General features: G+C 35.4%; 1 protein-coding gene across 1 annotated transcript in view; it reads left to right on the top strand.

Moving 5' to 3' along the window:
• LOC121382345 (polypeptide N-acetylgalactosaminyltransferase 16-like) overlaps positions 1–24,853 on the top strand; it is a 64,170-nt gene that overhangs the window by 2,690 nt on the left and 36,627 nt on the right. Inside the window, exon 2 of the mRNA XM_041511931.1 lies at positions 5,745–7,323. Within this exon, the coding sequence (XP_041367865.1) occupies positions 6,410–7,323 (914 nt within the window). The 5' untranslated portion in view covers positions 5,745–6,409. The remainder of the gene's footprint in view (positions 1–5,744; positions 7,324–24,853) is intronic.

The raw sequence follows: 24,853 nt of genomic DNA, 5'->3' as shown, positions 1-24,853 counted from the left end.
AAATGGAATGAATGGATTGATGGATGGATAGATGAATGAATGAATGAATGAAGGAAAGAAGGAAGGAAATGTTTTATTTAACGACGCACTCAACACATTTTATTTACGGTTAGTTATATGGCATCAGAAAAATGAATGAATGAATGAATGAATGAACAAACAAATGTTTAATGACACTCCAGCACAAAAACAAATGAAATGAAAAACACTTAATGCCGATTATTCTGGCATGTTATAGGAAATATTATCATTCCACACCATGCCCCTCCCCCCCCCCACCCCACCCTCAAAAAAAAAAAAAAATAATAATAATTTTCGGATCACCACTTTGTGAGTTAACTAGATAATAAAGAAGCTCCCTAATGCTTTGTTACTGCGCTAATTTCAGCATGATGGTAGTCATGAGTGCAATCAATTTGATGCGATTATCCAGCACCACATCTTCAGTTAGGACAACTAATAACGCTCCGGCCATAAATAATAAATATCTCCTGTTTATATTTCACCTGCCGCCACGCATGGCTCTTGTTGAGGTTATTACTGGTAAAATATTACGAATGGCAGTTCATTATGGTAACTGTTGGTGTTTAATGTCCTGTGTTTGTAGAGATGTTACTGTGGGTTTCAGCAGGTATAAAACTTGCTATTTCTCGCTCCAGTCAGTGCACCACGACTGGTACATCAAAGGCCGTGGTATGTCCTGTCTATGGGATGGTGCATATAAAAGATCCCTTGCTGCCAATCGAAAAGAGTATCCCATGAAGTGGCGACAGCAGGTTTCCTCCTTCAATATCTGTGTGGTCCTTAATCATATGTCTGATGCCATATAACCGTAAATAAAATGTGTTGAGTGCGTCATTAAATAAAACATTTCCTTCCTTCCTTGTGTTTGTGTTATGGTGCACTATATCTATACCAGATGGCATTGTGGAATCTGTTTTGTTTTCAGTTTCTCTGTTGGTATTCTATCTTTCATTAGATTGTAGATGACCATCTTCTTTTTCTGACAATTTTGATGATGTTCTTATCCTTTTGATATGGTCTGTTGTAGGTAAATGCCAGTGTTGTATGATTATGTTCTTGTACAGTCCTCAAGAGTATGAACCACAAATTTAATAACTGACGAGAGAGTACTGTATGTTTTATAATTTCAAACCTGATTATGTTATTATATCTTAAAGGGGCTCCTAGAATAATTCATTAGTTGTATGTGTCTCTGCAATGATGCTAAATATTGTCACACTAATTATATTTATTTATTTGGCTGTTTAATGAAGCCCCAGCACATTGTTTAATTAGTGGCTATTATTAAAAAGCATACGGTCTAAATAAGCATTTCTCAACATTTTTATGCTGGTTAAAGTTTATTTTCCTAAACTGAAATGGACTCTTTTTCAGAAATATTTCTGTTGTCTATCACATTCTCATATATTTGTCACAGGTGAATACAATATAATTTTAATAAAATACTTGTGGAACAAAAAAAAAAAAAAAAAAATAGGGACAGAAATGTATTTACCTGTAATCTGGGTTTTTTAGTTGCTAGCAGCACTTTCCAAGAGAGGGAGAGGGAGAGTGTGTGTGTGTGTGTGTGTGTTGTGTGAGGGAGACAGACAGACAGACAGACAGACAGAAACAGAAAGAGATATGTAATATGGTCTTTGTGAGTCATGGAAAAGAAAAAGAAAATTGATGATTCTGTTGAATGGGATTGATCCTATATTCTACTACACCATAGACTAGACATACACTGTACCATTGAGCTAAGTCCTATTTTCCTTGCACTTCCATCTGCTGAGATGGATAAGCACCTTTATGTAAACAGAAACCAGGGAACCAGCTTGTGACATGTGACTACGGTCACCTTTTGTGGAGTTGGTATAACTGATGCAGATGAGCAACTCCCAGTAGATATAATGGCTGTAATGTTCAATTATCTTAATTGGTCTGTTCATTGTTATGTCACAGACATTGTATTCTCCAGTCAGACATAACAGATGGAGTGAGAGGGCCAGGTGTTCTAATGGAAATTAAGGCTGGGATGTTATTATGGTAATAACAGACCAGTTGTGGTGTTTAATATATTTTGAGTGATAATAAATTGATTTTACATTATAGATTCAGGCATTCATCCATCCATTCATCTATCTATTTATGCATGCATGCATCTATCCATTGATTCTTCTGTCTATCCTTCCATCCAATCATTTATCCATCCAATCATCCATCTATCCATCCATCCATCCTTCCATCCATCCATCCATCCACCCATCCATCTATCCACCCATCCATCCATCCATCCATCCATCCATTTACCCATCCACCCACAAACGAATCGATCCATCAAACAATTCATCCATCCATCCATCCATCCATCCATTCATCCATCTGGTCACTCATTGTCTTATCATCCATTCATCCATTCATCTGTGCATCCAGTCATCCACTTTAAACAATTATACTTTTATTGAAGTACTGCAGTAAAAGTGTTGAAAAAGGACATATTTAATATTTACTAGTGGTTGATATATTTGATTAGTGAACTAGGAGACGTGTACAATAGTCCATGGATCTCATGACTAAAAAGGATAATTTCACTTCTATAGCTTTTAACTATTAAATTTAACTATAATGTCGACCATAGCTTTTTAAAAACCACAAAATGTTCTTGCATATCTATCTTCTCGAATTACTGATGCCCGATATATTACCACAGTCAGACTGTCAAATCATGGAAGACCTGACATGAAATGCCACGTTGTGCATGTTGGAAAGCTGATTAGTCAAACCAGAGATGTGAACACATTATGTAGCCACGTTCACAAGCAGAACCATTGAAAAATGAAATCCAGTGACCTTGCGTGAACTGCCTGTCACGCAATGACTGAGGAATGTTTGATTTCTGCAGCAGGAACACTGATGCAGTCAAACTGGTGTCACTTGATGGTGTAGACCATAATTTCTTATCAATACATCTCACAGAAATCAGATCTGTCAGATGATGGTGATCCTGGCCAACCATTTGTCACTGCTGATGGAGTGGTGTTTGCAGTTCTGATCGAGACGTCATTCCCAACTAGATACTGTCAGTTACTCACCAAGACAAATTTCACTGATCAATAGATCAAATATAGTTAGAGTCATCAACCACTGGAGGTAATAGGAATTATTGGTGCAGTAGTTAAGCCACAGGGTTCAAGGCTTGGAGGTCCAGGGTTCATGCCCCAATGTTGGCTCCAACTCTATGAGTGTGCAGTTCGGTCTGTGGTTAAGTCACAGGGTTCAAGGCTAGGAGGTTCTAGGTTGATGTGCCAGTACTGGCTCCAACTCTGTGAGTGTGCAGTTCAGTGAAGAGATATATGACCATCACACTGATGTCCTTAATGACCAATAGCTATCCATTACCCGTTGTCCTGGACAGACAGCTCTAACAGCTGATGGTGTGCTTGAACATAAATTAAAGATAAGCATTAAACTGTGTGTTTTTTAACAGTAGGAAAACTGAAGATGAGTTAACAAAACTGTCATTTTAATACCATTTTTGTCCTTTTTTGTGATTTTTAAATTGACCATAATAATTTTACTTTTCATTTCATCTATTTTTAACTGCTTGTTGAAATATAAGGAGCAAGATATAGCTGAGTGTTTTTTCGCATTCCAACCAGTGATATATCAGGTACTGTTTGTAGTACCCTGTTTATAGACTACTGTAATAGTAGGGATTTTAAAATTCATCTTTGCACTGATAAAACACCATGTAGTATACCATAACCTTTGTTATCCCATCATTGCAGCACTGGCTGAAAATGGAAATAACCGGCCTCAATGATGTAATACATAGTGTGTGTGTGGTGTGTGTGTGTGTGTTTGTGTTTGTGTGTGTGTGTGTGTGTGTGTGGTGTGTGTGTGTGGGTCTGTGTGTGTGGTGTGTGTGTGTATGTGTGTGTGTGTGTGTGTGCATGTACCCAGGATAGCATGCTTGAATCTAATTGGATATCAGCATGAAAATAATTATAAATGAATGAGTGATTGAATTAATGGATGGATGGATGAGTGTTTTGGGGGTGTTTTGGTCATTTGTATTTGTGTGGGTAGGTGGGTTATGTGTGGGTGGATGACTGGATGGCTGGATAAATGAATGAATGGAAATAATCCAGTGAATCTTCAGAGGTGGATTGATCCTGTGACCCATATAACCACAACCAAGAAGCTCCATCACTGAGCATCGTCATCAATCCTTTACAGCACTCAGTTCTCTGTGATATTAGCTACATGTTTATGTATAAAGAAAGCTTACATCTAACTTCTCCTTTGAGATAGCTGTTATCTACTTTTTATTGCATGCATACAAAGGAGACCAATCTGTCTATTCATGAATATTTCACTTCGGACAGTTTGATGTTGGGTTAGATCAGGAGTAATGCGTAATTTTCCTTATTGATCTGTTTGTATGTTGCGCAAGAAGAGAACACGGCAGACAGTTAAATACCAGTTGCATTGCCTTGACAAATAAACCACTTTCTATGCAGCCGCCATTCCGCAAGACATATTTTATTGATGTTTTCTTCGTGTTGCACATCATGGCTCATTACAAATAATCCATTTGGTGGCTCCGAAATGTTTGTAAATTGCTGCATATCAGTCAGTAATGCCATCTTACTTAGTTCTTCCATTCAGAATTCGTGTGGTGGTCTTGGTGGAGAATTCCAGAATTTCTGTCCATTGTAGGTGGTACTCCATGATTGGTGTAGTTACAGTGAAATCCCTTTAAACTGGACACCCTTGAAGTCCAGTAAAATGTCTGGTGTAAGGGGTATCTGGTTTAGAGAGGATATATTATGTACTTATGATACTTATGATATTATTTAAAAAGGTACCATGAAACATTTTCAGTTTTGAGTGAATAACTCATTTTTAGAGGGTCTGGTTTTGAGGGTTTCACTGTGTGATGTATAAGAAACAGATTTTGGCTGTGTATCAAGTGATAAGTTGATTGTGAAAGCTAATTTATTTCTTCATTATGTTATTAGTACAGTCAAAACCTGTATTAAACAGCCAACAAAAAAATAGTATTGAAATGTGGTCTTTATAGACAGGTGACTGGTTATTAAAGATTGGTGGCAGCTGATTTCACTGTATAATGACTTATCTAATAATACTAATTTTATTTGTTTTGGTTGTCTAAAAAAACATTTCTGGTTATTTAGTATTACTGTAACTTACAGAGTGGGCTTGATGCCCTGTCATTCATGGACATTTTAAACTTTGGCCCATTTTGCTAAAACAAATTCATTAGAGGTATTCCAAAAGTTATCTTTCAAATATTAATTTGTGTTTTTATACCTAATGGGTATTTGAAGATACAACTGTATGTACTCTTGGATTCTGTATGTCAAGAAATTTCAGTTTGATTATCGGCAGTATCTTAATACAAAAATGTATGTGATCTTTTTTTTAACAGTAAAAATAAATTTAATGAATAGTAGACTAACATTACTTATTAAATCATCATCATGTCATAAATGTTTTCATTGGTTGGTGTCACATTCTCCTTTATAGAATTTCAGTTTTTCTTTGAAATTCAAAAATAAAAAATCTTTATTGTCCCTAAAAATTACAATGGCATTGTTATGGCTCTATTTTGTTTTTTGTCACAGTGTTAATTAACATTACAATGCATTCTTAATTATCCTGTGACATGAGTATTTTTGTTGGATCATCAAGGTTCTGTTTTATGGTTTCAGGATGACTGATTGGACCTTCACAAGATTGGAAATTGCTCGTTTGGATTTAGCCGTGGAAGAATATTCCTGTAAGATCTCTTGAATCACTGGCTTAGTGCTCCACGGCTATCTGCTTCCTTTGTTTGACTTGGATTCAAGTTGAGACACTCAGCCATTCAAATTATGAATCCGATTTTACTCCTGAAAATTGGGTGATTTAAAAAAGTGTGGAAATAGTGGACAAAAAGAACAAAGTGAATAAAATCATTCATCATGTTTTAATGCAAAACAAAGGAAGAAATGATTGAAGAGTGTTTTAAGAAATGGTTTTACAGCATTTGATGGATACACTGATACGAAGTCACAATTTATATTTATGAAATTCTTCCAGTTTTACTGGGGGAAAAAAATGAAAAATATCTTTTAAGAATATTTTGAGGAAAAGACTTTACATCATTTTGTCTTGATTGCTCACAGTCACAACTTACGATTATGAAATTATTTACTTTAATCAGAAAAGAGAAGTCAAATGAGTTACGAATGCTTAATGGAAAATATTTTCCATGACAAAAAATGCTGCTGCTGGATAGAACGATACACTGTTTGAATGGATGGGTATCATGTTGATCATTGTTGATGTGCAAACAGCTTGAGATTATTCTGATGATGGTTACAAAGGCTATCAAATGAAAATCTCAGCTTGTTGTATTGCTATTAGAAAGTGGATTCGATATGGGAGACAACTCATATCTGTTGGAATTCTTCTGTCCCTCTGGGTAACCATGCTCCTGCTATTTGACGTACTGTCAGAACACTCACTGTGGACCAACCAAATGGGCTATGACAACCAAGTGGGCTATGACAATCACATTTCTCACAAATGGACTAAACTCAAACTTCAGCACTTAAACCTTTCCAAAAAAAATCGTTCCAGCTCATTTGTAAAAAGGTTGGCAGGTGAAATTGAAGCAGTAAAAACTGATGATATCAAGATCCAAGGACTGTACCGTGGTTCAGTGCGAAAAATAGAATCAATCGGTTTAGAACAGAGCAACGGTGGAAACATGAACCTTCAAGAAACAACAAATGGCAAAACAATTCCCGGTGATAGAAAAGAGAGGAATTTGACAAGAATTCAGGACATAAAGAATTCTCATTTCTCTCCAGGAGAAGGAACAGTGGGTAACCACACAGACCTTATACGTTCAAAGTGTAGCAGGGTAAAGAGTAGAAATGAATTTTCAAGGTGCATCAGAAAGATCGGATATCAAACGAGACAAAAAGATCGAGATCAACAAGTGAATTCTCATAAACAGCGTACCACCTTGCCTCATGAAAAAACTAGCACCCCATTTCCCGATTCCTTCGCTGCAGATAATTCTCATAAAAAGACTCAGGTATCTTCCCATTCTGACAGTGTGTTAAGTTCCCAGATTGACGGAACTAATTTAGGTGAACCGATTAACTTTTATTCCAATGATATTGATAAAGAGACGTTTTTGAAGTTGAAGCAGGATGGGTTCTTGGATTACTCCTACAATGTGACGGCCAGTGATAAATTGGACCTCGACCGCCATCTGCCGGATGTCAGACCACACAGGTGGGTAACCGCTCCAGTCACCGTATGGATCTGCCATGGCTTTCCTGTTGGCAGTGCTAATTAAACCACGATTATGAGGGATTGTGGTGTCAAAACACACACACAACACACTAAATAGGCAGCATTAAAAAATATATATATATTAAGATTTGATTCCCAATACATGTATATACAAGTACATAGAGTATTAAATTATACATATATATATATATATATATATATATATATATATATATATATATATTTCAACATTAAAATGATGGAAAGTACACATACTTTAATATTGAAAGTGCTTCTGCTAATTAAGGTCTCTTTAAAAGGGATTATTCTGTCAATAGAAAGAAAGAAAGAAAGATTTAATTTAACGATGCACTCAACACATTTTATTTACGGTTATATGGTGTCAGACATATGGTTAAGGACCACACAGATATTTGAGAGAGGAAACCCGCTGTCACCACTTCATGGGCTACTCTTTCTGATGAGCAGCAAGGGATCTTTCATATGCACCATCTCACAGACAAGATAGCACATACCACGGCCGTTGATATACCAGTCGTGGTGCACTGGCTGTGACGAGAAATAGCCCAATGGGCCCACCAACGGGAATCGATAAAATAATAAATAGATTTAATTAAATTTCCAATTCAAATCCAAGTATACATATACATATAGTATTAAATAAAATATTTAAAAAAAACAATTTCAACATTAAAATGATTGGCAGTGTTTTAGGGAAAGAGTTTCTAAGATGTCACTAAAGGTCCCTTTCCTTTCAGTTATACACTGTCACCATCATGAATGTTCCAACCTCTAAATGTTCACATTGTTTGATTTGAATTTATGTGAATTAACGTTTAATATTGTCAGACAGTCTGGCTATAATATTATATAGCACTTCATCACTTTTGAGTCTGAAAGCCCATTAAACCAGTTTTGCTATTACTTTATTAGCCAATCTTTAGTGAAAAGAAGTGTTGAAATCATCTTGGGGAGGGGGGGGGGGGGGTGTCTAATTGAGCTGGAGGAGTCCTTGCCTGAGGGATCACAGGATTGAATCCCGTTAGTGGATCTTTTCTTTGAGGTTTTTCATCCCAACTAGTACAAATATATAACAAAAACCATAGTATATGTGTCATAGCATCAAACAACCTCCGTGATCCCATTCTCTGATTGGGATTTCTCCTGTCCAAACTAGTGCCCAACAACTGGTATATCAAAGGTTGTGGTATGTGCTGTCCTGTAAGTGGGGAAGTGCATATAAAAGATACCTTGCTGCTAATGGAAAAGTTTATCGGGTTTCCCCTGAAGACTACAAGTCAAAATTACCACATGTTTCACATCCAATACATGTAGGTGTGCAGGAAATTGGGGTGGGGCAGTTTCTGTACCATGGCAAATGAAATCTTTAGTGGTGGGGGGGGGGGGGGGGTCTGGTTTGCTTTCCTATGAATTACGTTTTTAAAAGAAACTTTTCTTGAAGCAAGGGTTTTTTGACTCCCCTCAGCTTCTGCTCACGCACCTGCAGTAGCTGATAATTAATAAATCATCTGCTTTAGTGGTGTCATTAAATAAAACAAATTTTAGCTTTAACTTTATTAAATCTGGGAATGCCCATACCAGAGTAGAAAAATGTATCTGTCTCTGGTTCAGTGGTGTCAGCAGACTAAATCAGCTGATACAGTATCACAGCACCACATGATTCAGTGTGCTTTATCTTGCCTTCAACAGAACACAGTCCCTCCCTGTATCCAGTGGGAGTGCACTGCACTGAGAAAATTATCATTCATGAGTTACAAATTGATGGAAGAACACCTTCCCTTCTGTCACTCATCTGTCTGTCTGTCTGGCCGCCAGTTGGTCGTTATATATCTGCACCATTCCTTGGACAACCTGAACACCTTTGATGTAGCGTTTTCTCAGTCTGTTTGTTTCAGTGTGAAAGATGTGTTTAGACATCTTAGCTTTTAGGCTGCATGGGCTCCCCTCTATAGTGGTGTCTGTCTTGGCTTTTAGTCTTCGCCCCCAGCTATGTTATCTGGTGAATCTGTGACAGAGTATGTATGTTAAGTTGCCAATTAGGTATAGTGCTTTACTTTCTTTCATCTCTTGCGGTGGTGTATTTGAGCACATTTTGTAACATAAAAGACTGTAGTAGAATTTCAAAGCAAAGTGCTTCTTTTAGCCAAATCCTCGGCTGATGCACAGTCTGTCTGGGATCTATCCCCATTGGGCTATTTCTCATTCCAACCAGTGTACCACAACTGGTATATCAAAGGCTGTGGTGTGTGCTATCCTGTCTGTTACTAATGGGAAAAATGTAGTGGGTTTCATCTCTAAAACTAAATTAACAAATGTTTGACATCCAATAGCCGATGATTAATAAATCAATGTGTTCTAGTGGTGTTGTTAAACAAAAGAAACTTTCATCTCTTTTGGTAGAGTATTTGGGCACATTTTAAAGGACTGTAGTAGAGTTTCAAAGCAAAGTGCATGATGTAGGCAGCTCAATATGGTTTTCTTTAAAGGGACATTCCCTAGTTTCAACCTGTGAAAATTAACACTAAGTTTAGTTAATCTACAAACCTGTAACACATTTGGATAAAGTTACAATTGAGTGAAACATGAGTCTGTGACTTTGAAATGGTGAAATACCCTCTAAAAATAGACTAAAAGTCGACTCCACAACTGTTACTTCTCAGATGTATGTGCGTTTTTAAAAATATGAGAAATGCATTCTGTGATATTAAAAACACCAGGATGACCAAAAACACTTCGATTGTATGGAAATGGATAATCTAAACAATAAAATCTAAGTAATGTATGATTTCAGTTATCAAAAACGGCTCTAATAGTAAAACATATGCCTTAGTGTTTAAAAACTAGGGTACAGAGAATATCTGGCTATTGCCATTAGATATGAACTTTATCCTGTGAATGTTAGAATAGCAAATGCTCCTAGACTCTGCCAAGTGGCGTTCACCATTCAGCCGGAGCAGGATGAAACTTGTATCATAAATTAATGAAGTAACCATTTATTTTATTTTTTCAAAAGATAAGTCAGAAAATCATATATTTAAAAATATAATTTGTTCTAGCAACCAAATAACTGCACTGCAAGATACATAATATCATTCATTGATTCCGTTTTGTCACTTATGTTTTATTCATAAATTAATAATATGTTATGTTTACCATTGCACAACATGTCTGAAACTGTTTTACAGATAAAGCTAGCAGTGTTTTTTTTATTGTAATAATTATGCAGAGTCCACAGAATGGGGACCATGGGGGCATTGCTCCGTCCCCTTTCCCTGTAAATTGTGCTCAGAATACCAGAAATGCCATCTTGAACTCTACAAATTAAAAAAAATCTTAAAGGAGCATGCCCACAAACCCCCTTTTAATATTTCCGTATCCTGAACCATCAGATTGACAGTGCCCCCCCCCCCCCCCCCCCACCTTCAAATACACTTTGCAGACCCTGTAAAACAGCTCTCCCTCAATAATATGGCTGTGTAAAGTTTGAAGTTAAAGTTTGTTTTGTTTCACGACACCACTAGAGCACATTGATTAATTAATCATCGACTGTTGGATGTTAAACATTTGGTAATTCTGACATCAGAAGAAACCTGCTATATATTTCCTAATTCACCAAGGGATCTTTTATATGCACTTTCCTACAGATAGGAAAATTTGACCAGTTGTGATGCACTGGTTGGAATGGGAAAAAAACAAATCAGTTGAATAGATCCACCGAGGTGGTTCGATCCTGCAAAGTAAGCACCTCAAGTGAGCAGTCAACCGACTGAGCTAAAAGTCACCCCTTGTGTAAAGTTTGAAGAATTTATCTATATTTGTGCAGTTTGTAATCTTTTTTTTTTTTTACATTATTTGTATATTGTGAGACAAGCATAATATGATCACCATTATACTGTCTCTGAAATAAGTCTGTTTTGAGTTTGAACAGTTTATCTCTGTTTAGTCAAAGTGAGGAATCATGCATTAATGATTCAGTTTTGTGTTTGTGGAGGGAAATATGCTCGCATGTCCATCAATACACCAATTACCATATCTTCAGAGCTCTTATCCTATCTTTCATTTTTTTGACAAACTGGTTTAAACTTTCACTGGAGAATGCTAAAGGTTTGGGACCCTGGTGAGGTGTTGAAATCCAATATCAGAATACAAGAAACGGGATAGCGCTTTTCTCTGTTGGAGGTGAAAAATTTGTTTCTTATTTGTCAGAAGTTAAAAGGATTTCAAAATAAAAGGAATACTGGGTGTAAACGTGCTGAAAGTCTCATCACACTTGAAGGTGGGCTAGCTAGCTCCCAGGTTTTTCCTCATGTCAGCGTGTATGCGGGAGGGGGTGGGGGGGGGGGGGGGGAGGGGAGAGATCTCCAAAGAGTGCTGAGAAACCGTCAGAATTCAGATAAACAGTCACCATGTAATTATTGAATTGTGCCAACGCCCGAGGCAGTATCAGAATCCTTGAGTGCGTTATTATGAGTTAGTGTTTGAAGAGTAGTATCATTAAGTTTTGGGAGAGGCTGCATGCGTGTTTTGTTCAAGGGTTTTCATGTGTGAGATTTCTCTGTCGATGCCCATGGCACTCACTGAAAGATTTAACCTCAGTTTTAATAAAGAAGGGATTTTTTTCATTGACTAAAATATGAATCATATTAAAGCTTTTATTAAAAGGTTCAAAGATATCAAATATTTTTTGAGACCATCAAATAAGTATATTCTTGATACTGTTTATGAATGTGATTTATTGTTATACATAATTACTTGTCCAATACATGTATGTTGTGTTTTTAAAAATCTATAATATAATATCATATCATATCATATCATATCATCATATCATATCATATCATATCATATCATATCATATCATATCATATCATATCATATATCATATCATATGCAAGGCCTTTCCAATCCTTCTGATTGCTTCTCCTCTTTTGATGTGCATTGCTGACAGCCATCTTTAGTCTTACCCAATACCACATACCCGGTAATACAAGGATCTTTTTTTTTGCTCATCTTCAGTCCACTACCATACAAATATTCACGTTAAATATTGTGTGCAAAGATGAATTCCATAGCAAAAACCCCCATAGGCTTGGCCATCTTTGTCACAACATGACTTATCACAGATGTGGTTATATATATGTGGTCGTCATCTACATATATATAGCCTCGGCTAATGAGGGCTGATCATATTATGCAAGGATCTGACTGTCAACTGTTATGACGAAGTTGGCCAACTCGCAACTTACGATGGGTGCACTCAGATTAACAACTAATGGGTTATACAACGAAAATGGATTGTATACAGTTGTAGAAGTCATGACAGCAAAAAGTTGACCCCCTTTGTGCTGGCAGCTGGCATTCAGAGCCTAGCATTAGATGGCACCAAAACTGAGCGAGGGAAGAAGAAAGAAATGTTTTAGTTACCGATGTACTCAACACATTTTTATTTATGGGTATATTAAGACCTTTCCCTACATTTAATACATACACATGTTTAGTGAAAACATATTTCCACTATATTTATTTAGATAGAAAGATGGGCACAAAGATAGAAAAGTAAAGATGAGGAACAGAAAGAAAAAAGAATGATCTGAACAGATTTAACAGATTTTCTTGAACACTAAAGTTTTGATCATCATAAATAACATGGGACTTAAGATTACAATAATTAGGTAATTGCATGGGTGAGAAGGTAGGTGGCTGGGTGTGTGGGCAGGTGGCTGGTGGATTCTGGCAGGCAAGTTAACTCATATACACAGCATATTAATGTCCTGTTCTCTTTTGAATTAAATGATTGAGATTCCTCTAAAAACACAACAACACTGTAATCACACGAGAGCCATCTGTGGAGCCACCTGCCTGTTTAATGTGCACTTCACTAAAATACTTAAATTTGCAGAAAGAAAATGCACCCATTATCCTTCATGGTGATAGGTTCCCAGAATGTCTGTTTCACACCATGGAAGTGTAAGTTCTGAAGTCTAGCATGAAACACGGCCAGGACATGGCCCAGTGGTGAAGTGCTCACTTGATGTAGGGTCGGTCTGGGATTGATCATTGTCGGTGGGCCCATTGGGCTATTTCTCGTTCCAGCCCGTGCACTACAACTGGTATATCAAAGGCCAGTGTATGTGCTATCTAGTCAGTGGGATGGTGCATATATAAGATCCCTTGATATTAATGGAAAAATGTCAGAATTACCAAATGTTTGACGACCAATAGCCGATGATTAATAAATCATTGTGCTCTAGTGGTGTCATTAAACAAGCAACCCACATATCTAACATAAAACATGCCCAGTAACTCAGCTTGGTTAACTGCAGGTTTCATTCTGCAATTAAAGGGGTTGTATCAGTTACACAATGATGATTTTACACCTAAAATATTTATTAATTTTTGCTTTAAAATGTAAATATTATATAACTCAAACTACTATCCATAACATTGCAATGAAATAATTTCATTTCCTAGTTGAAACATTTTTATTTTGAATCAATTAATTTATTTTTAATCAACAAAAGGTGACTGACAAAATAAATATGACAGTTATTTATTTATTTAAAATACAAGTAATTGTAAATATAGTGAAATATGGCATTTGCAGCTGTAATGATGAATCTATAATTTGCTTATTTTTACTTAAATTGAACTGAATGCAAAATTGTAAAAAACATAATCTAAAATTATACATTTATTTTAGTTTTGTATTAGTTAGATTTTAAGTCAAGATATTAGCTATCAGTTTTATTAATTAATGTAATACTTGCTATATATTAAATCTCATTTGGTTCTTAATTTTGTCCAAATAATGCCATAATTTTAGATATGTAAAAAACAAAATTCAGAAACTTTGTTAGTAATCATGTAATAATTATTATTAAATCTTATTACATATTCTATAAGAACACAACTATGTTTATTAAAATCTGTAATAACATGTAACCATCTGGAAGTCAAATTTAAAAAAAAGATAAATTAATTTACACTGAAGTAACCCGACATTGAATGGTTAAAGGAAAATTATGAACAATTTATACCGTATTTTGTTTCCACAAATGCAGGTAATAAAAATAATGTCTTTTAGTTTCCAATTTCAAGAAATCACTTTGCTTCCCCGATTGTTGTCCAACATAATAGTGTTTATGCAAATATGAGAATTAAGTTTGATGCTATCTCCTTTTAATGCTCTTTGTGTGGATGAAAGTTCTTTGTGTTTGCCTTATTCTAATTAAATATCAAGAGTTGGAGAAAGTTTGAAATTAATTCTCACAGCATCATAAATTGTGAGCACTGACAGATTCCCTTTGTTCACACTTGGACGACTATTAATTAAATTCCATCCCAAATTGAAGAAGGAAAATAAATAATGCTTATCATCATGATTGCCACCATATTTTGAAATTTTAATAAAATTACAGGAAGAATGAGAAATAGATAACTCATTACAGTCTTGACATAAAATATAAGATATATGATTTAGGTTGCTCATATGAAATTTGAATTTTGCATTCAGTTGGGGTGATATAATGAGAATAAATGAGGAACCTATATTAAATCATGTAATTCTACATATTACACATAACATTTGCTACAGTATACTAGTAGTAATGATACATCGTAACTAGTAGTAATGATACATCGTAGGCAGAAGAATGTCTATCCTGTTAAAAAAGAAGATTTTTAAATGTAATTTCACCTATGTACCACAGACAGAACAACAATGGTATCTTAAATTAAAGGCTATCACATGTATCTACATACACCTTTTCTAAAGGAAAGTGCAGAATAAAAAATGATACAGAGCATCAAACTGTGAGCCTAAAATCGTGAATATTAATTGTGAATATTAATTGTGAACCACAATTAATTGTGGCACCTCTAGTCCCTGCCGGTCATGATATTTGCAGTTATAGTGACAAACAGGATCATATTACCACTGACAATATTTTCTCATGCACACTGCTTCATTTATTGCTCATAGTTTTCACATTATGAACCACTTTGACTCTTCAACAGAACCTCTTTTGTCACAACTTTAAAGGCATACTGTCATGGATTTAAGGACCTTATTTCTTTAAAAATGGATAATTAAAAATTACATTTATTGTTGGATACCAAATCTAGCTATTGCATCACCATAACTGAACCATGATGGAGTGAAATCCATGTCAACCCTCTCTGCAATTTTAATTTTTGAATTATGGACCATTGCCATAATTCAATTATTTTTACAAAATATCATTAATAAATGGAGTATGGTGGTTATGAAGAGGGATGAATAAAGTACATTTAGGGACAAATCAAATTATGTTTGTTCAGGTAATAATGTGTTAGACCATTAAATAGGTCAGTGGTCTGTGACAATATGCCTTTAAATACAAAAGTATAACTTTTTACCAGATGAATATCTAAAGCATTGATGTTTTCAACATATTTTAGTGTTGTAAATGACGTAATATATTTAGCAGGAAACTACAAAGACGTTTTAAAATAATATTTCTATATTCGAATAGGATTTTCATGAAGGATATATGAAACATAGTGATCAACAGTATTTTTTGTGAGTGTACTTTGTGTTGAAACTAGCTGTCTTATACCTTTAACAGTCTTTTCATAAAGGACCTTTAAAACATTTTCTAAATAACTTCATTTCATGAATATTGGAGGCACTGTTAGTTTAGACAGAATGAATGAATAAATGAATGAATGAATGTTTAACGACACCCCAGCACAAAAAAATACATCTGCTGTTGGGTGTCAAACTATGGTAAATGCAGATAAATAAAGGTGTAGACAGAGCATATATCACATTAATATTGTTTTGTATTATTTTGTTTACTTTTAATAAAGTATTTTCTGTGGGAACCAGTCCAGAATATAGCAGGTGTTAATTCATAAATATTTCAAGCCTTGTTGCTTTGGATTGTCAAAGCACATATTGTCTACATTGTTTGTCCTAAATGACTGTCTGACTTCCTGTAGAAATGTGTTGTGCACTTCCTCCCAATCCAGACATTGTTATCATTGATCTGGTCGTGTCTCTCCAACGCCACTAAAGCCCATTGTTGTCGGTCTTTGCAGTCCATTTGCAAGTAAGATGCTGTCAGCTTCAATTCCAGTAATGCTGGCTGTAATGCTCTTCAATTTCGCATGAATCCATTGTGTCTGACTGGAAATAGCTCTGGTAACATATGACATTCAGGACTCATTGTGTTATGCAAAACAGTCTGGCAGACAATACTAAATAATAGTTGTTTATGTCTTTTGCTGATGAATAGATTTCCATATACATGTAGTTGGCCATCGGTAATACAAGAAATGATACATTAAGGATTTTTTTTATAAAATAGTTTGATTCTGCATGTTTGTTATACATTTGTTGAACAACCATCAGTGTTCAGTTTCATTGTCTGGTTTTGTCTTGCTTGTAATAAAAATCCTAAAGGATGAGATATAGGTTTTACTTTTCTGAAGATGACCTCAGAAAATAATGCGGGTATCAATTTTATTTTTGCATTTCAGTCTAATAAATTAGGTCAGTGCTCGAAAAACCTTACTTTATAGTCACACTCACCATGAATAAAGAAACATCTGCTGTTATCTATGTATACATGCATTCATGGTTAAGATTATACAATAAATATAAGATGGGTGAAATGTATTACATCATAGTGCACTAAAATTGGTATCACAACTTCTGTACAGTTTTTAATATGCTAGGTAGCTGTAGAAAAAGTAACAGGACTGATGCTACCATAATCATCTTTGGAAATACAGTGAAACCTGTCTAAACCGGATCACGCCAAGGATCTAATATTTATCCAATTTAGACGGTATCCAGTGTTTAGAGGGTAGCGTTTTAGAATATAGAAAATTCGGGATTATAAAACTTGGTCTGTTTTGACAGGACCGGCCTCGATGGTGTCGTGGTTAGGCCATCGGTCAACAGGCTGGTAGGTACTGGGTTCAGATCCCAGTCGAGGCATGGGATTTTTAATCCAGATACCGACTCCAAACCCAGAGTGAGTGCTCCGCAAGGCTCCGTGGGTAGGTGTAAACCACTTGCACCGACCATGGTTCAACAAAGGCCATGGTTTGTGCTATCCTGCCTGTGGAAAGCGCAAATAAAAGATCCCTTGCTACTAATCGGAAGAGTAGCCCATGAAGTGGCGACAGCGGGTTTCCTCTTAAAATCTGTGTGGTTTTTAACCATATGTCTGACGCCATATAACTGTAAATAAAATGTGTTGAGTGCGTCGTTAAATAAAACATTTCTTTCTTTCTGTTTTGACAGGATTCTAGTTTGTTCAGGGTCCAGTTTAGACAGGTTTCACTGTACTAGTATAACTCAACCTGTGTAAACAGCCATGTCTATTAAAAAGCCACCTCAGTTGAGCAGCCACCTGACCTAAAAGGACAATTTTTTTTTTTTTAAATCATTACAAATGTATCTGTTTTAAGCTACTAACTTTCTTTAGTAGCTAGGCCACATTTTTTATACAAGTACAACTGTAGTGTTGGTGGTCGAGGGTCTTGACCACAGAATCCTCTCCAATTCATGTCTGGTGGATGATTATACATTACACAAAAATATCTTGCAGTTAGGTTACACTGACTGAGGTTAATCCAGAGGAAGGACCAGGTGGCCTGTTCACCCCTAAATATATTTAATGGCCTCTTTTGTTCTGTCTTTTTAAAATATTTTCCATTGAGTTCTTCTTTTCATGAGTTGTTCTATGTGCTTTATGTGCGTTTTCCCCCTTAGTCGCACCCCCAAAGTATTTCTTGGATCAGCCTCTGTTACCCAGAGGTGGAGAATCATGTTGTAAAACATATTGAAGATTGGATTCAAGTATGTATTGAAACATGTTACAAAGAATGTGATTTATTACAACTTAGCCATGCTGTCAAACTTGCTGCTTTTGTCTTCAGTCTATGATGGTCTTGTTATAATTAAGGATTGTTCTTGTCAGAAGATTTATCCCCCTGCATTTTTATTTCATTAATCACTGAGTGCACGTCAAGAGGAATGTTTTGTTCACACGCTCACACCAGATGCTGGTGTCAAAGACGTGTTTGGAATGACTTACCCACCGCTGCACAAACCTTATCTTTTGCCATGAATGACTTGAAGACATGCCCAGTATGGAAAGTCCCATGAATTCTTAATCAGGGCAGAAATTGGATTGTGTGTGTTTTTTAAACCCAGCAACCCTCAGCTGCATTGACTCGTTGACTCGCAGGGATTCGCCCGTTGTTTGATGAATAGTAATTTGCCTTTTAATTAATCAAGATTATGAAGCAGAGTCTGATGGGAAGATTCAGTCTACCTGTTGTCACAGTTACAGAGTGCTCGTTTACATAGATATTGGTTTGCTGGTCTTATAAATGTACATAATTATTTTGAGGAAAAGATGATATATATCATATTTGCATATTTACGGGCCCAAAGGAAAAATATTTTGACTAGAAGGGGCATGATCTCGTGTGTGTGTGTGTGTGGGGGGGGGGGGGGTGTCACAGCCTCTAGTGGAGAGCAGAAGCCATATTTTTATCTTTATTTGTATAGGGTAGAACAAAAAAAACCCCACATTTTCTTCCTTAAATGAGGGGGCACATGACACCCCATCTGACACACACACCCTCTCCAGTTCTTATATTAAAGTCCTATACTCATATTAAAGTAAAGTTAAGGCATGCTTTTCTGGTCACTTAGCTTTAGGATGGAACTTGATACCACACATACATGTAGGTTATTACTTTTACCAATTATTATTTGCAGCAAATGATCTTTTATGTAAGCATTTTTCTGCATACAGTACATCACTGTTGATAGCTCATGATGTGCTTAATGATGTAAATGGTTTACACTTCTACAGTGATAGCATAGATATGTGTGTATATGTATGTATGTATAGATGGATGGATGCATACATGCATATATATATGTATGTACTAGTAGAAACATAAATTCTTTTGCACCAAATAAAATTGTCTCAAATCAACTGCAAAATTTGTAAATGGTTGAAATTTTACAAAGATGATGACATAAAAATTATTGTATAATATTATCTCAAAATGTTTACGAAAGACTAGTAAATAATTTCTAGAAACCAATTTGATTTTTACATCATTGTCATTAAACATAAAGCTTGTATGATGTATGTACAGAAACCTTTTTTTCTGTGAGTATATATAGTTGGAGCCAAATATGGATTTGAAACCAATAGGCTACTTACATATATACCCACCTTTAATTTGGTAAATAGAAAACCCCAAACTACTGTTCCTTTTTGATGCTGTTAAAAAATGTGTAGATGTGATTACCATGAAAACAAATATAGCACATACAATAGGCAGAAATTGACCACTTCCCCTAGGAAAATAAAAAAAAGAGTTCAAAGTTTCAAAATGTGTATGAATACTGGTACATGTGTATGACCTAATTCAGTTCTTTATTCTTTAAGAATTTACTTGTGTATCCTACTACATTCAGAAGACTGCCATATATGTAGGTATAATGTATGACTTGTGACAAGTGTATACCGGTACTTCTCATTAGTAATAGTATAATGTAGGTATAATGTATGACTTGTGACAAGTGTATACCGGTACTTCTCATTAGTAATAGTAGACATGTAGGTATAATGTATGACTTGTGAGATGTGTATACCGGTACTTCTCATTAGTAATAGTATAATGTAGGTATAATGTATGACTTTGACAAGTGTATACCGGTACTTCTCATTAGTAATAGTAGACATGTAGGTATAATGTATGACTTGTGAGATGTGTATACCGGTACTTCTCATTAGTAATAGTATAATGTAGATATAATGTACGACTTGTGAGAAGTGTATACCAGTACTTCCCATTAGTAATAGTAGACAAGTAGGTAGAATGTATGACTTGTGAGACATGTATACCGGTACTTCTCATTGGTAATAATAGAATGCTATTCATAAAGTAATCTTGCTCTGAACAGTTTCATCTAATAAAATATGAACAAACTATTAAACAAAGACTATGAAGTAAATGTATAATATGAAGAAAACATTGGTATGAAATACTAGAACCTTTTTGTCCTCCTCAGTCCAGAAGAAAAGATAGTGCTATGAAAACACATGCCATTTGTCATATGTGATGAAGTATATGCAATTCCCACTGGAATGCTAATTCCAGTAACCTTGCACCCTTGTGCTTCTGGGCATTACAACTGAATGCTGTAAAAATACATCAAACAAGTAATTACTGATGACAGAATGGTGTGAAATAAATAAAGTATCTAACTATTGACGACAGAGCTTTGTGGAACAAGTAAAACCATTAACAATGGGTGACAGTTATTGCACTGGTTCTACTTAGCCATGGCTGACATACCAAGTATGAGTATTACTGAGGTGATTCCAGGACCTGACTGTGTTAACCACCAGTGACAAGACAGCATGTTGGTATGCATCCAAGGTATAGACACCGAGAATTGTGAATATTTTATTGGGAAAGTAGTGTTTTGGCACCAGAACCAGCCTGCATTCAGTATGTTGGTGAAAGGATCAATTTGTTTGTGGCATTTTGTTCATTCTGTGGTAAAATGCTTGCCTGATGTACGGTCGGTCTGGGATCGATCCTCATCAGTGGATCCATTGAGCTATTTCTCGTTCTAGCCAGTGTACTACGACTGGGCCGTGGGATGGTGCATATAAAAGATCTCTTGCTATTAATGGAAAAAATGTAGCGGGTTTCCTCTCTAAGACTATTTTACAAAATTACCAAATGTTTCATATCCAAAAGCCAATGATTAATAATCATTGTGCTCTAGTGATGTAGTTAAACAGAACAAAGTTTAACTTGTTTAGTTCATTCTGCCGTTGATGGCTGGATGAGGCTCTGTGATAAAGTGCTCAGCTGAAGTGCAGTAGGTAACAGGATCAATAGACCTCCATGGATTTAGAGTTTTCCTCTGTCCCAACCAATGCTCCTTGACAGGTACATCAATGGTCGTAGTATGTACTGTCCTGCCAATGGGATTGTATATAAAAGATTCCTTGCTGCTTTTCAACAGAAGTAGACTATGGCAGCAATTTTCATTTCTGTATTAAGGTTTGAAATAACCACATGGTGGACACCAAACACTCATAATTTAAAATGTGCTAAATACCATTCATAAAAAGTGTTCCTCTTCTTTCTAGAATCATCCACAAAAGATATCTTATGTCTTAGACATGGCTCAAGATCACATTGTCTGTTGCAAAATTAGACAATCGCTAATTTTTATACAAAGTGGCTACAACATTTCATATTTGGCTAATAAAAGTTAGTTATATAGCCACTTTTGAATAATTTTCAAGGAAATAATCTATATATCTGAAATTGGCTATTTAAAACTAAATTCTTTCCAGTGTGTCCTGGTTTTAACTGGACAAAGTGTATGCAGTGTGTATAAAGAGACAAATATTCCTTTTACTTAATTCTTATTGGAGGTTTTCATACCATTTTGAGCAAAGAAAATGAATATGTCTTTACTTTTAAAGCTGTTATTGGGGTGAGATAGTAAATTGATCAATTATATGCCCAACAAAGGCTATTTACAAGGTCTCTTTTAAAGTCTCATTAATATTAGGTATCAAACATAGGAACTTTTTTTTATTGGAATCTGAATGATAGAGCCATATTCCATAGTCAAAATTGTATCTCTGCACAAGACAAAGTTGAAAGGATATTTTATGCAAAGTCGTGATTGCTCCCATGATCAACTTTCAGGTGCTCGTCATTAGGAGGACCATCACTCCCCTAGGAGACCCATAATAGGATGTTTTATCCCTCCTGCACTGCAAGTATAGCAAGAGATTAGCTATATACACATTTCTATGTGTCATGAAGTATAGATGCTCAACCGTTTGTATGATTCATTCTAGCCTGTGAATACAAGTCCATTTTGACTTGATCTACTCCGTTTCAAAATCATTCACTTGCAACATGCACAATTATGATACACAATTATTTCCTCAATGGTAGTTCGAACACAAATACATTTTGACACGACATGTTCCACACTGATATCATTCAGGTGCAGCTTGCACATGGTTACACAGACTCTTTCTAACAACAGTTGTTCTTTTTCTCACATATCTTTGGTTTCAGAAATTGGATATTTTGTGTGTTAAAATTTGCAAATCCCGACAGGTATCTGTAACAGCTTCTGCAAACATAATTATTGATACTGGCTCAATTTAGTCGTAACACAGTGCAGTAATGTATTCTGTCAAGCTAGATCAATCAAGGGACATTATATCCCATTAAAAGTGCCGCATTTATGAGATTTTATGTTTCGGCCATAATTGCAGTGTCAGACATAAGTGATCCTGTTTTTCTTGCATGCTTAGGGAATTTTGTCTCCTTTGTGCTAATGGAACACAAAGCCTAATTCTTTTTTTATGTGACAGTGTTGTTTAGAAAATATTGCTGGGGAATTAATATGCTACATGATGTTGTTTTGATACTCAGTAAAAAAAATTATGATGGTGGATAGATATTATTGACCGTATGCTTGTGTTGTGTAGGTTATTACTCTTTTTATTAGCAGTTAATAGCAGTTAAGGATATTTTTGTGTGATTTTCTCAAAACAGACAGACAAATACCAACCATCAAGGACTGACTGAATCTGGTTTTTTATCTAGGGAATGGATCTGATAAGTTGTAGGATTTATCAGTCTGATTATTACATTAAAGGCTTTGGGATATACTGTTCTATCAATGGGAAATTACATGTAAAATATTCCATCTAGTTTTTAGTAGTAATAGCCTATATGCATTGGGAGATCCAGAGTGGGGTCATGGGGAGGGGGGGGTATCATAGGGTCATGTGACTCCCCCACCCATTTGAAATGTCGTTTTTAATTACTTTAAAAAAAAATGCATTATCCATAATATATACCACATTAAATTGCCATGAAAACACATCCCTGATTTTCTTTATTTCAAACATTGTAAGTGCTATCCTGGTTTTTAGAAAGTACATAAAAAAAGACTCTGTTGCTTATTGGAAGGAATAGCGTACACCCAACCTCCCCTCTAAACCAAATGTTGCAGTTTCCAAATGTTAGACAAGTATTAACTGCTGATATATTGGGATGTTGATAAACAAACAGTCTTTTAAACCTTTTTTCTTTGTATTAAACCTGTGTTTAAAAATACATTAAGTTACTCCTGGGAAAGAGTGGTAAATGCATAGACCGTAAAAACCAAAATAGGCAAGATGCTAAATTCTGCTCTGTGATAATTTAAAACAAGGATGCTTACATGAAGTGCTTGCCAGGAGTCACAGATGCTATATTCTTTATGACTTGCTCTGTATAATGTTCTTTATTCTACACCTGTATGAATTCTCGCTAATGAGCTGACAGACTTGTAGTTCTCATTATTTCTTGGCCCAGCTGACCTAACATGATAAAATTTCAAAATCTCTTTCTAATAGGTTTTGAGTTGAAGTCTGTAATCACTTTATTAGGTTTTTTTGGCAGAGAATTCTCTTGCCATTTGTACACCATATGTACACAGCACAAACACACTGGGTAACTTCTTGAGTTGTAAGTTATAATTACTAGTATATGTTTTCTCACAGAATTACCATTGCAACTGGTAAAAAAAAGAAGAAAATTTCAAAGAAACATTTGATATCAATATGCAGTGATGTAAAAAAAAAAAGTAAATGTATTTAGCAGGAAATGGATAGTATTTTGTGGTTATTGATTTTTTGTTAATGTTAGAATTTTTTTTTTACAAGTCTTAAATGACCATATAATTGAACATTTTCCCACATCTAAAACAATTTGTTTGGTGTTGAATCACAAATTGTTATATACTCTTCAAAAAAAGTAGGGGAACTCTAATAAGAATTTACAATTGCCAAAATTGTAAGGTATATTAGCTGTGGCGAATGGTTATATGATAATAGTGAATTAATTGGGCAAACATTACAACCGGTAGTTCAGTATTACATTAGGTTTTATGACCACCAAAGATCTTGAAGGACGATCGGGGTCAGAAGTGAAATTTGAAAGTTGACGGGGTTTTTTATCAGTAAATCGCAAACAATAAAAATGACTAAAAACAAAACAATAACAACTGTATGATCAACAGAATGAAAAAGATTGACAGAAATAATGTTCCACAGTGATTAATGAACCTTCCTGGAAATGACACCCCACGCACTTGTACGTGGCAACTGCGTGATGCTTGTGCAAACTATGGAATGTGTTTTGATGTGTTGATAAACAGAACTGAACATTCTTTACTAGGATGTCTGTGGTCAAATCGTATGTTCGGTTTAATAGTTGATATTAACATTAATATTTCAGGTTCCCCTACTTTTTTTGAAGAGTATATGTACTACAGAGTTAACTAGTAATCACAAATATCAATTCTTTGGCCACGAGTCTATTAGTATGTGTTGTAAACACTACAAGTTAAAAGAATTACAAATATCTG

Source organism: Gigantopelta aegis, chromosome 9 (genome assembly GCF_016097555.1).
Source record: "Gigantopelta aegis isolate Gae_Host chromosome 9, Gae_host_genome, whole genome shotgun sequence".
In the NCBI taxonomy this organism is placed as follows: Eukaryota; Metazoa; Mollusca; class Gastropoda; order Neomphalida; family Peltospiridae; genus Gigantopelta; species Gigantopelta aegis.
Note: the sequence above shows the minus strand (reverse complement) of the source record. Positions and strands in the feature narration are given on the sequence as shown.